The sequence below is a fragment of the Calidris pugnax genome, unplaced genomic scaffold (assembly GCF_001431845.1).
Source record: "Calidris pugnax isolate Ruff unplaced genomic scaffold, ASM143184v1 scaffold225, whole genome shotgun sequence".
Classification (NCBI taxonomy): domain Eukaryota; kingdom Metazoa; phylum Chordata; class Aves; order Charadriiformes; family Scolopacidae; genus Calidris; species Calidris pugnax.
Window position 1 is genome coordinate 855753 of NW_015091072.1, and position 13596 is coordinate 869348.

The window sequence follows — 13596 nt, forward strand, 5'->3', positions numbered from 1 at the left end:
GGCTGTAAAGTCCAAACATTTCTGCAGTTGTAAGTTGTATTAAAGTTTCCCCACCTTCCCTCTGTTTTGTGTGTTCTGACACCCTGTTGTGAGGCTCAGTTGGTAATATGGGGAAAGAAAGTACAGAGTAGGCCGTTGCTTTCAAAACTTTACTAACTCTTGGCCTCCAGCTCTAGTTTACAAACTAAAAAGCCAGCCTGTCTGTTGCAGAGCTGGCTGACGTGCACAACAAAATTGAAGTCACAGGCTCAAAGATGCTTGCTGTGGTGGGCTGTAAAGTCCAAACGTTTAGTTCTTGATCTGTTTTTTCTGTTTGTTTGTTTTGTGATTTTTTTTTTTGTTTGGTTTATTTTTCCTTAACTTTTCAGTATCATCTGATGGGATATGCTTTATAGATTTTGAAGACATTGTGTTCCTTGTTTCTGTGATTCTTTATCTTAAATTTCCTTGAAGTTGTGGTTTGTTTATTTTTATTTTTGTTTCTTTTGTATTCAGGTAATTCTGAATTGTTCAGCCCTGCAGAGTTTACTACACTTGCTAAGCAGCCCAAAAGAATCTATCAAAAAGGAAGCATGCTGGACAATATCTAACATAACAGCTGGAAACAGAGCCCAGATCCAGGTAACCTTTTCAGCTATGATCAGTAATCTTTGTCCTGCAGGCTAGAAGAAACATACATCAGATAATATGCTGTTTTTTTGTGTACAAAGTGCATATTTGTATGTATACACAGTCACAGATATATAATTACATACAAGCAGAAGTATATTATAGGCTCTGTGGATAATTAGAATGTTTCAATGGCCCAATCATCTCTCAAATTGAAATGAGAATTATTTAATTTTATAATCATCTACAGATTATAAGGGGGAAAGAGATGATCATACTAGAGTGACAAAATGAGGCTAAGCTCAAGAAAACCTTGTTTTAAATAATTTGCTTCATGCTTTTGACAATCACTAAGATACAGAAATTCTTAAGTAAGAAAGGAGTAAGCTACAAACTTTGAGAATTAAATAACTGTATAAGTTTCTTAATTTCACCACCAGATATGGATACATACATTGTGAAATACCTCCTTTATTCCTGTTTATATTTTCCTAGAATTCCTGATACAGGCAGTTGTGCTTAGCCAAATCTAAAATTGCTTTTTATTAAACTGAACAATTCTGTATTAGGATACGTCCTTCCTGATTGTACCAAATTTTGTAATCCCTTCATGTTAAGTGATAGCATACAGAAGCAAATGAAAATCCTTGTATCAGTCTTTACACTTTGGCCTCCAAAAGACCACATCTTTGTTCTGAGTCTGGACTTAGTGTCAGTCATCAGGAAGAAGTCCCAGGACTTGTCTCCAGGTGGTATAAATGAAAGATCGACCCTTTCTGCCTCAGATAAAATCTTTCCTTGGACTAGGTAATGGAGAAATGGTTGCATTTCCTCCCTCTCCTCTCCCCAGTCATGGAGTTTCTTTAAGAACAGCTATACCGGGAGAATTTTTTGCTTGGCTTTCAGGGACGACAACTCCTTCCTTCTCTCTTTCAGAGGTGATGGAAAAATGGATCATAGTGAAACCAGGCTTCCCCTGATAAATATGTAAGGTTCCCATTAAGGCCGTTGAATTAAAGTCTCCTCATGTAAATCAGCTTTAATTCAGAAGAATTAAAGAAGAATTCAGAAGAAGTTCTGTTTCTCAGTGCTCTTGTCCCTCGCTGCCTACAGAGAGTATTTTCAGAGATTGCAGAGGATGCATGGAAGTGCCATTGGAGATACCTATTCTGTGAGGACTAGAAATAAATAGCAGAAATATTAGGCATTAGAAATATTTGTCTTGCTCATTAGTAGCCAGGCAGAAACAATGCGTGTTTGCGCAGAAAGTAAACCAAATCTCGTAATACGTTGGCAAAAGTGGCCAAGGACTAATTCTTCTCTTCCATATCCTTTTTCATGGAAGGCAGCCTGACACTTGGTAGTCTTATATCTGATGACTCTATATTATTCATTCTGTGTGATCAAAACAAGCATGAGGTGGCTAACCCTCTTCACTCAAGGGATGAAATTCCTTCTCTTTTTGCAGAAAACTTGCAGAAGATTGTAAAAAGGCTGCATGTTACGTTGTTCCTGAGGAAAAAGTGTATTATATCCTTTGTAGGTGGCACTTGCAGTCTCTTGGTTATACATTCTCCCTTACAAAGAACTTTCAGCTGTTAATAGAGCAGTGTAAAGTCTTAATACCTTGAATGAGGTCTTCATCTTCATCTTGGAAAGCACAGGAAACAAAGTTAATACTTCTGTGGAAGATAACTTAATCTCTGCTAAGATGCCTGAGCAAATGCTCATCTAACTTCAGAGATGCTTGTGTTATCCAACACAAATAGGCAAGAAAACAAAACTTATGAAGGTGGAAAGTTGTGTGGGTCCTCCTTATCTGATGCAAGGATGTCAGATGTAAGATGGCAGTGGAACTGTGAGCAAAGAAATCTCCTGCAGTTGTATTTGCTTCATCTTTCCCTGTCAAGATTTTAGTTTCACCACCAAAGATCATGGGCTTTTGTCCAATAGAATGATATGGTTACTTATTCTAACCTTGGTAGAGGTCCCAGAATTTTTATTCTGCCTTTATTGTAGCTTGTGTCTTAATCTGTGGATTAGTTGAACTTCTAACAAAGAGTGCTGTGTAAAATCAGCAACTGTACCACTGTTTTTTCCTGCGTCAGCAATTGTAATTGCTGTGCAGTTGGAAGTGCAGAGGAAGCAGTTACTGCTGCTTGTGCTAAGGTAAAAATGTTTTTGCCTTTGCTTTTCTTGCAGTAAAGAGTCTTTTGGCTGTTTTATCCCTGCTGCTACCACCTTAAAAACAAGGAGGGCCAGTATTTTCTCTCAAGAAGGCCGTTTCTGCTTTTCATGGAAAGTCTAAGAGTATTTTCTGGGGATCAGTCTAGTGCAACACATTTTATTAACTTTGTGTTTTTTTCCTGAGTCAGACAATTGCTTCAGGGTGCACGATCATATAGGAATGTTGCAGATGCAAAAAAACGCAGTGGCAACCAAATCCTCAAAATACAGATTTAAAAGAATCCATCGTAAAGCAGCTGCTTTACGATATGTCACAGACAAGGTTGGAAGAATGTTGATGCATTACTTCAGAGAAAAAAACGTGAGAAGCAGGTTCTCAAAAGTGAAAGCTATAGTTCTTGTGAGAATTCCTCAGGCCCCCATTCAGAGTAACTGAGCTGCCTTCAAACTCCGAGCACACACATAGTTGAACACTGACTGCCCTAAGTGCATACCCAATTTAACCTATACTGGCAGTTTTAAAAATGAGATTAAAAAAAAAAAAGTTTCTGATTCTGAGCAGGAGGTAACTATCCTGCTTATTATGATGTGTTGCAAATCATGTCCATCATGAGGCTTAGATTTTTGGAACTGCAGAAGGAGGCCCATTAGAAAAAGTTGTGAAGTAAAGGACATTGGAGAATGGTTACAACATAGAAGATCTTGAACCCACTGTTTCTTGGAACTAAAATTAGCAATTCCAGGTGTAATTGCAATTATTACCTCATGTTGAAAGGAAAGTTTCATCACAGATGTGTAACAAATTTCAGAAAAGCTCTAATTCTTCAGTTTCTAGTCTCAATGTAGAGAATGTCATGTGAGCTACAAGGTATGATGAAACCTTCAGCTCCAGAGTTGATATGTCTGCTTTTGTCAGAAAACTCCTTCTCTGAGGTATTACTACAGACAACTCCTACTCAATATCGAAATCATTGTAAACATTCCAGCTGAAAAACACTTAAAATAATTTCTGGTGCTGGAAGATGGTTGTATGCTAAAATGGAGAATAAAAGCCCAGTGTGTTTTCAAGAGCTGTGAGGACAAACAATAATACCCATCTGGAGAAGAATATCTGATTTAACTAAGTTCACGGATGAACCTGTTTCATTTGTGGGTTGGTTTTTTTTTTCCTTTCTCTAAATTAATTTCACGTTGTGATTAATTCAAACATTACCTCTTGAGAGTTAGTCTTCCTTACAGAAGGAGTTCTAAAATACTGGATGCAGCTCTAAACTAAATAATTTCTTTTTCTTTCTCCCCAGTCCCTCCAAGTTGCTTGATAGTTCCTACTAGAGGTTGTAGACTGTAGCCAGATCTATTCTGGCCTCTGTGATACTAACTGGATTTTGAACATGCACGATCTTTAGCCAGGAATCAGATAAGAATAATTTCAGCACGTGATACTTTTTTTTTTCCTGAAAGTTAAATGTCTGCCAGGCATAGTAAACCACATTACTGAAAGTTACCATCTGATCTGCCTAGTGTGTTGATGCTCCAGAGCAGTTGGGATGTTAGAATACTGTGGAAACTTTGGGTAATACTCAAGCCATAATCTGTCAATCCTTTCTGCACACCCAGAAGAAAATAAAAAATTTTGGTAAATCTAATAGGTATTTGACCTAACCAATATTAACAGACAGAGCTATATTTAGTGTTGTTTAAGATTGCATTGGGTTACACTCCCTCCATCCACCCACTCTAAAGTATAGAAATAAAAAGTTAGAGGGAAGGACTTCTATATTCATTTCCACTTTCATATTGCCTACAATGCTGTTTGGTAGCACACTTCAAAGGCTTTCACTGCCGTTTCTAAAAGATAAGACAGCAGTCTATCACCATTAGATATGCACTCAAACACAATCAAGTAAACAGATCTAGTGTTAAGGTAATATAAGTTAACGTGCATGAAATGTGTGAAAATAAGCGCTGAACTTTCCTTTGTAGCTGATGTTAAAGCACAGGAGCTTTGGGTTTTTTTCCCCACCAAAGGTGGAAGTGAAAGCCTTTCAGAGTGTGTTATCAAGAGTGCCTAGGCAACAGCAAAGTGTGGTGGAATACAGCAGTCTTTCCCCTCTTTATTTCTGTGCTTTTAAGGTTTGGGTTGGATGTGTGTATCCTGATGCAGTCATGATTGTCACTAAGTATAGTTTTTGTTTGTTAATTTCCTAGTTTGTATACAGCTTTGCTGTACTTCAGTGGATAGCTTCCCCAGTCAGGGAGAAGGGGAACTACATCTTCCCGGGAGTCAGAAGGAGAACTGCACATCTGAAGCTAAATCCTGACTGTCGACCCTTCTGAAGGGTATGAAAGGCTATCACATACCTCAGAAAATGTTCTGTGTCTAACTTTGCAGCCCGTTGAAAAGCTATGAAAGGCAGTTCATCAGACACAATCTTCCATATCTGACAGTGAAGACATCATAGGAGTTCTCTCCTCTTGACAGGTTAAGAAACTTATCACTTCTTTTCCAATATACCTTAAATTCTCACAAGAACATCTGGAAACCCAAGTCTGGCTAGGCACAGTAGCAACAGGACCTGTGCTGTGTTTTTCCTCCTTCAGGGTTTCCTTTCCTTGCTGAAATGTAATATGGGCAAGGGTAGCAAATGATACATTGCCTGTCAGTTTTAAAAGCTCTGGAATGAAATACACTTTTACAAATTGTGGTAAAGATACAAGCTAAGAATTGTTAGAGGCTCAGAGGCTCTTCTCCAAAAAGACCACATGGTAATGTTGGGGATGTGGAAAAGAAATGACGTGATTCATGAAGATTGGGGTTTACACAGGCAAATTGTGTATCAAATTACTTAAATATATAGTGTGTTTGGTCTTTGGCATAGTTTGCATGAGTAAAATCTTCATGTGCTGTTTGTGGTGGCAGGACTTAAAAAAGTGTCTCAATTAGGAGCAAAATAAGGCATTGCTGACAAGGTCGTATTTGTTTGAGGACTAGCGAAAGTCAAAGATTAATCTCTTTCAGATTTCAGTTTGTATTTAAGTACAAAATCTGTTCTCCAGCCTCTACTTGTGGTGAATCCCATACATCATACCACATTGAGAGCAGCAGAGCTAGAATACCTTTAATTCCTTTATTCCACCTGAAGGCCTCAGCAGTGTCTATTGCTGTCTCTTTTTCGTAGGACAGACCCTAAAAGCTGGAGACACCTCAACAAGGTGCTGTTCATTATAGTGCAGGTTGTTCTTGACAGCAGCAACAACCTTGTTTAAACTGGCTAGAAGTTTGCTTTATGCACGGTGTGGAGTATATATGCTTAGATGTCTGTGTCAACATAAAAGTCCATTAGAACTGAGGTCTGAAGTGCTTCCTTCCTGACTCTCAGACAACAGTGGGTTTGTACTCATGCCATGTTGTTAAGTAGCTTTGGCTTACAAATGTTTGCTATGCTATTTAAAAAAACAGTTGTAAATTGAATCAATATACAAGGTAACTGGAACATAACTAACTGAGAAGCCTCTATGAACTGAAATTTCCAGCCAGGAGGAGGAGATCGTAGCAGTAGGGCTATATTCACAGCTGCCAGCTAGGGTGGTGACTGTAATCTTGATTTACTAAAGGTAATTAGAGAACTTGCAGGAGCAGGAAAACAGTCATGCTGTAAGACTTGGTTGCTTTCACATTTCTGTAATCAGTCACATGTTGATAAATGATGCCAACACTTGCATGCTAAATGTATATTTGTGTTTTTGCATACTGTAAGTGATTTATTTGTGGGAACCCGAAGGAGAAGAAGAAAATTCACTTGGTATTGACCAGCTCAAAATACTAAATTAGTATACTACTGAAGACCTGCTCCCTAACAGTGGCTACAATGTATTTAGATTCAACATCCATGCAGATGTCATAAAACTCTGAAAATTCACTTTTATCTAGCTTCAAAAATCAATACTATAAAGTGGAGAAGATTGATAAATATAAACAACAAGGATAGAATGTTTACAAGAGACAGGCAACCCTCTTGGAGGGCCACAGCACAGGGATACTATCTATTTTTAAAAAATAAAGACAGACCAAAACACGAAAAAGTTGACACTTCAAAAGTAAGGGCCAGATTTGCTGAAGGGACTGGGCATTACAATTCAGTTTAATTTCAAATTAAATTTGAAAACTCAGATTTCAATTAAAAATCAAATTCAGTTTTCTGAAAGACTTGTAGTTACAAATCAAGGTGGAGTTCAGTTTCAGCAAATGCAAATGGATGCGGTTGGGCAAAAATTTCAGTGTTAGTTTAATGTATTAAAGGACGGGCTCTGCAAAAGGAGAGTCCTTATTCTTGTACTCAGTGTTGCCCTGTATGTAGATCCATCTTCAGAGGATATGGTAGGAGTAGGTGGTAAGGAGAGACCATAAAATGTCAACTGGATCCCTTATGAGGAACAACTGCGTAGACTGAGACAAGTGAACGGAGATGTGGCAGAATGCGCTAGAAACATGGGTGGCATCTAAGAAGGTGAACAACAAATGATTGTTCTTTGCTTTTTGAGCAAGATCCTTGAAGGAAGAGGCATCAGAGAAATTACTAGGTGCTGCGTTTAGGACAACCAAGCACATACCATCTCATACAGGTGTAGCCAAACTGGAACTCATTGCTGCAACTGTGAATATTGAAAAAGGAGAAAAATAAAAGTAAACATGATTAGCATTTACACTTTCCTGTGCACCTGCTGCTGATTGCTGTTGGAAGCAAGGTGTTAGTATGTTTTGTCCTGTTTGTACGTGCAAGCACAAGAGTAATTTGGATTGGAAAAATCCACATAAAACTGCTAAAAATGGTACAGGTTTTGGAGTGCTTCTTTAAGTTTTGGTTACTGTTTGCCTACTGCTACACTCCTTGAAAAATTCTGTTCACCTTTAGAGGTCACAGATAAACACAAGCCTTTACAGTGCACCAGGAGCTCAGGAAGAATGTTTAAATGTATAAGGTGGTTGACTGTTATTTTCATGAATGGCCAAGGCATTTTTCATAGTGCCTTGATGAATAGTGGAACATTTGAACAAGCGACAAAGAGTGAGATCTGCAGTAGTTTGTACATCAGTCCTTAATTTACAACTTGATTTTCTTTTTCATTTCCTTTTTCTTTCGCAGAGTTCTTGTTGAACTGAAGTCCTTTAACTGCGTTCAGTTTGTTTAAAAGATATGTGTACCTTGAGCATTTTTATATGCACTACATTAGTCTTCAACACGCTTCCACATTCAGGCACACACAGTATAGCGATGCTAAAAAAAGTAAAGTAATTTGAATTAATGCTTCCTAAGTCCTCAGAAGTTTTAGGTACCTCATTCTGCCATAGTTCTTTAGGGTTTTGCTCTGCCTGAGGCATGTTGTTCTTCAAGAAAAAGCAAAAAAACCTCTGTTTCAGAAGTTCACTATTTTATCACTTAGAAGGGAATTAGCTGAAAGGGAAGCATGGCCTGTTGCCACAATAACTGTTGTTCCCATGTAAAATGTCATAGAGTTGGTTTGCTTTGTGGGCAAGGCTGCAAGACATGGGGTGTCAATAATAGATGCTGCTAGCACTTTCCCTATATAAATGCTTTATTGTTTCCGCCCTTGTTGAGCTTAACTGGACTTCTGAAATCTAGTGAAGATTCTAAGCAAACTATTTTCTGACCTACTTAATGTATTTTTTTAAAAATCTAAGTTCTGAGAGTTTCAACTGTCAACAGACTGCTAGTTGAAAAACTGCTGTACTACAGAGGGGCAGTTGAGTAACTTTAGCTGGGACTCGTGCTAGAGTGAGGTGGTGACAAGACTTACATTGCATGTTGAGCAGTAGGAAACATAAAAATACAGTGACTGATAATCTGCTTCTTTCTTGAGCCCGTGTTCCAGTGAGGTGCCTTAGGAGAGGCTGCCATTCATCGTGGTGTTTTAACCCGTTCTGCTTGGGTAAAGATAGTCAGCTTCACTGTAGAGCAGAAGGGAAGCACACGCTGCCCACAGCCTTTCATGCAATAGTATAAGAAATAGCAATAAGTAGAATTAGAAATAAGAGCACTCACCCAAGAGATGCAAGATCTGGACGTGTTTCCTTCTGAAAAGGTTCACATGCAGATTTCTCCACTCTGAGAAGAGTGATTTTACCCACCAGTCTTTGCATTGAAGCAAAGAGTTCACAATTGAATGAGCCACAGGGAAAACAATAACAATCTTATGTGATTCTCCCACTTGCTGCCCTCTCATGGCTAGTTCTCTTTGTTCTGGAATTCTCCTACTATTTTGCAAGTTCAAATTAAAACTTTTACCATAACTTTTTTTTTTTTTTTGGTATTAAAAAGCCTCAAAGTATCTTCTGCCTGTCAGCTAAGATGTGCTGACTTAGCTGCATGCTACTGTGTAATACACTCTGATTTTAGTACTTAATAAAGAAGTTGGTTTTAAGAAGACACTTTCTAAAGGAAATAAATCTCATGTAAAAGTTTTCTTTTAGGGAGAGGATTTAAGGAGTGATAATGAGATTTTTGACTTGTTCTTTGCTGGAATAGTAAAATGCTAACACCCTCACCTGTCCTATCCTAGATCTGTATCAAGCTCTTTCAGTAGAAAATAATTAACATTCCTTAACACACTGTTCTTATGAGGGCTTTCACCTCAACAACACCTTTGTATAGCACTACCTGGAGTCATAAAATGCAAGTGTAGGCTGCCAAGTCCCCTTTCTCCTCTCCACCTGATCAGGACTGAAGTTCACTAGTGGAAATGTGCATGCCCTCACTTTCTAGATCTACAAGCAGTAGATCTATAAAGTGTTCACAGATCTCTTGAACATCAGTGTGGGCTCTGTGCCCATCAGGGCTGGATCCTGAGCTCTCCTAACTTGCTGTACTTGGCTCCTGCTCCCTGGCTTGGCAAGTTCTCAGTTCAGCTTGATTCTCACTAGCAAACGGATGCACACACTCATCTGGAGCATCCCCCACACTTGCAGATCCCTTGAGCATGAGCCCTCTGTCCATGCCTGGAACCCGGGCCTCCTACTCGCCATGTAGTCCAGTGTGCCAGCTAATTATGTACACTCTGATCCTCCACTGCCACGTTTGGGGATAATGTAAATCCCCCCATCGCGTGGAGCTAGTGCCCAGGCATGTGGGGCCTGTGACCTGCAGTCCTACTCCAGCTGAGGTGCTGAGACCCTCACTAAACTTCACCCCAGCCCCCTAGTAGACATCCAGACACACAGGCCCTATGGACTGTGGTCCTGTCCTGGTAGCTGGTGCTGGGAGCTTCACCTGCTCCAGTTGCAGGGGCCCCTTCATCCAGTCTGACATCAGTTGCTGGCCTTGAATTCACCTTTTCTGGGTACCCTAGAAACGTGCTCCCTAGTCCATGTCCCCTCCCGCTGAGACCCTCAACCACTCCAGTTGCTGGCCACATAGGTACAGGGGTTTCTCCTGAGATCTCTTCCACCTCCTGGCCTAGATCCAGTCATGCCTATCTCAGTTGCTAGCACCTAATCCTTACAGCACACGCGTGATCTAGAGAGGGAATTTACATAGTTAAAAGATTCGTTATTAAGTTTTGCACAATCCTACTTGTTTCTGCTCTTCCCAGTTACAAAGTCCAGGCTGGCTCTCTGCAAAGCCGTGCCTGTAGTTTCTTAATGGCCCATTAATTAGTGACTGGAGCCTTTCCTTCTTTGTGATTGCCTCTCTTATCCCTTGTCCATCAGGTTTGTGTCACCGTGTGTTTTATTTATTACTTTCCTGTTATTTATATCTCCCTTTGAGCTAAAAAGATCCTTGATCTGATAACTGTAATGAAGCAGATGCTCTCATGTTCCACATAGCCTTACAGTGTGTTGTTTTTGTGTGTTTTTAAAAATTAAGTGTTTTTTCCTAGTAAAATATGTCAGGGGGGGAAAATGCATTCTGTTTTTTGAAAATACTTTCTTTTATCTTTTGTCTTTTTTTGTTTTATTGCTGGCTCCTTTTTATGATCTACCTCTACCAGCATTCATGTTCAAAAATTTCAGTTAAGGACTTTTTGCCAACTCTTCTTTGCAAGCTACAAATCTAATATAACTTGGCATTATGGCAGTGTAAGTGGGTTTCCTAGAGGGCCCCAGATTGCTGTACTAGAAGTGCAGATTCTATGATAAAGGAGATAGTGTTCATGGGACTGTTGATACCACTGGTGGGTGGTACAGATTTACAAAGTAGATGCAACGTGGATGCTCAGACAAACAGGAAGGATGTCCAGACAAAAAGAAATATCAAATATTTGGTATTTTTTTCACTGGTTAACCATCCATACCTTGAATTGACTATAGCTTTTTGCAGTAAGTAATTTGTTAGTTTTCTTCTGTAGAGCTCCTGGAAAAAAAATCTCTTTGGCTTTCTTTGAATTTGCTTTTATCTCTTCTGTGATGACTTACATTCGTAGAACAGTAGTTTAAAATATAATCCTAAACTCTTGCTTCTTTGAATGAGCCTTATGAAAGTGTTTCAGATCCTTGTCGCATGTGTATAACTAAACTGGTTTCATTTGTGAAAAAAAGGCTCTTTCCAGAGGAAGTTACTAGAAACTTTGAGTTTCTAGTACTCATTTGACTTACAGTAGCTTGGTGAGCTAAGCAATTAACCATGCTACCAAACCATCTACTGCTTTGTCTTTTTACCTGTAAAATATGTATTGCTGCTTTCTTGTTTTGAGGAGCTCTTACAGCATGTTCTCTCTCTGCTCTGTTGTCTCACCTAATGGAAATGTACCGGGTTGTGAGGTTTTTTTCTCTGTTTAGGGTATCTTAATGACTTAGTGGTTTACTACCTGGAAAAATAAGGGAAGTATGGCATTCTTTTGCTGTCAAAGTATGATTAAGTAACACATTAGATATGGCAGTCACTTCAGTCTGAATGTGTTTTGAACTCTTTTGGGATAAGCACAGACCCCGGTGATAACTAATTTTTTGAATGTAAAGCTGAAAACTGATTTTTGCCCCTTGATAAGTAACATTTTATTGTTTAATGTGTTGTGCTGAGAATTGACATTAACTAGCTCAGGACAAGGAAGTTACTCCTAATTTGTATTATAACCCTGCCATGTCATTTCTTTTTGCAGACAGTCATAGATGCCCATATCTTTCCAGCTCTTATAAATATTTTGCAAACGGCTGAGTTTCGGACAAGGAAGGAAGCTGCTTGGGCAATCACGAATGCAACGTCTGGAGGCTCTGCTGAACAGATCAAGTATGAAATAGTTCAAATATTTCAATGCAATTGAGCAAATCAGTGTTTGTGCAAGAAATCAAACTAATAACCTAGGAACTGGAAAACCTTTCTGTATGCTCCCAGTGTTGTTTCCAGAGAGACCGTGTCTTTGTATTGTGAACGAGCCATTCATTCCTTTAGGGAGAAATCACACAAGTATTTCAGCTGTAATACTTATTTAATTAATTGAACCACTTCTCTTATGTGGAAAAAAAAGAAATGCAACTTTTCAACTAATTTCTTAGTGGTTGTTGTAGAGGGTAACAAAGTGCATTAGCGGTCTGGAAAGGAATAGCTCAGCCCTTCAGACGAGGGCACAACGTGCATTGTTTTTGCTGTTTAGCTTATACCAGTATGTTATGTCTATAAGCAATTTTATATAAAACAAACCCCTAAAATTTTAGATAAATTAATACAGTCGATATTAATAGAAAAATCTTTATAAATTATAGTTATAGAATTATAAATTTAAATTACAAAATTAAGTTGTTATTTCGTATGTACAGAGAGGGAGACTGAGAAGTTATTTTAAAGTTATTTGATTGTTTCAGCAGAATTGACTAGATACAAATAAAAGTGTATAATTTCTCCAGTCAAGTCCATACTTTATCTGATTGTTTTGGTTCTCAGACCTTCATGCTGAGTGCTTAAAGGGCTACACCAGTTACAATTTTGCAGACAATTTACTGGGTTCTATGTGGTGTTTTTTCAGGTATTTGGTAGAACTTGGATGCATCAAACCACTCTGCGACCTCCTTACAGTAATGGACTCAAAGATTGTGCAAGTAGCACTGAATGGGCTGGAGAACATCCTGAGGCTTGGAGAGCAGGAATCCAAACGCAGTGGCACTGGCATTAATCCTTACTGTGCTCTAATTGAAGAAGCGTATGGTATGAACAAAACATCTGTGGAAGTCAGGGGTTAAAGCAGTGATCACAAGCCCTCTAGAGTTTCACCCCCTTTGCTGCCCTGTAGAATTATGGCAGCAGCAGCAGCTTCCCTGTTTATGCCTTTGTTGTGCTGAGGTTCTACCATGTATCAGCATGATTTTATCCCAGTTCTGAGGTACTGCTGCTCTTAAGGTTAGTTTCCTTGTCGATGGGCAAGTACTTATCAAGAAAAATAAAAATGGATTATCAAGAGCAGTATAGAAGAGGATAGTGTCACTGAACATGATTTCTTGAACTATAGTTTCCTTCATGGTTACCTTGATTTCAAGGGAAGAGTTATATCAGAATAAGATTTTTTTTTTCTTGCCCACTTCTAGGTTTTAATTTCCCTTTTCCAGTGTTGCAGAAATGCCTATATATAGAGTATCATAGAATTATTTCCTCTAGTCTTCATACATAGCAAAAGAAGCAGATGAGAAAGCCACTACAATTCCCAATATTAGAGATTTAGTAGAGTGACTAAGACTTGGAATTCATTATAGCATCATTCCTAAGTGTGAAAGATAGTTTAGCTTGCTGTATTATTGTCATTTGTTTCTGACTACAAAACCTGAGTTTGCTCCATCTGCCTAATGTCTGCCCAAAA

General features: G+C 38.8%; 1 protein-coding gene across 1 annotated transcript in view; it reads left to right on the plus strand.

Annotated features, from left to right (window-relative positions):
* Positions 1-13596, plus strand: part of KPNA1 (karyopherin alpha 1) — a 49674-nt gene that overhangs the window by 32454 nt on the left and 3624 nt on the right. The window contains exons 11-13 of the mRNA XM_014957133.1: positions 496-621; positions 11911-12038; positions 12772-12950. Coding sequence (XP_014812619.1) covers positions 496-621; positions 11911-12038; positions 12772-12950 — 433 coding nt within the window. The remainder of the gene's footprint in view (positions 1-495; positions 622-11910; positions 12039-12771; positions 12951-13596) is intronic.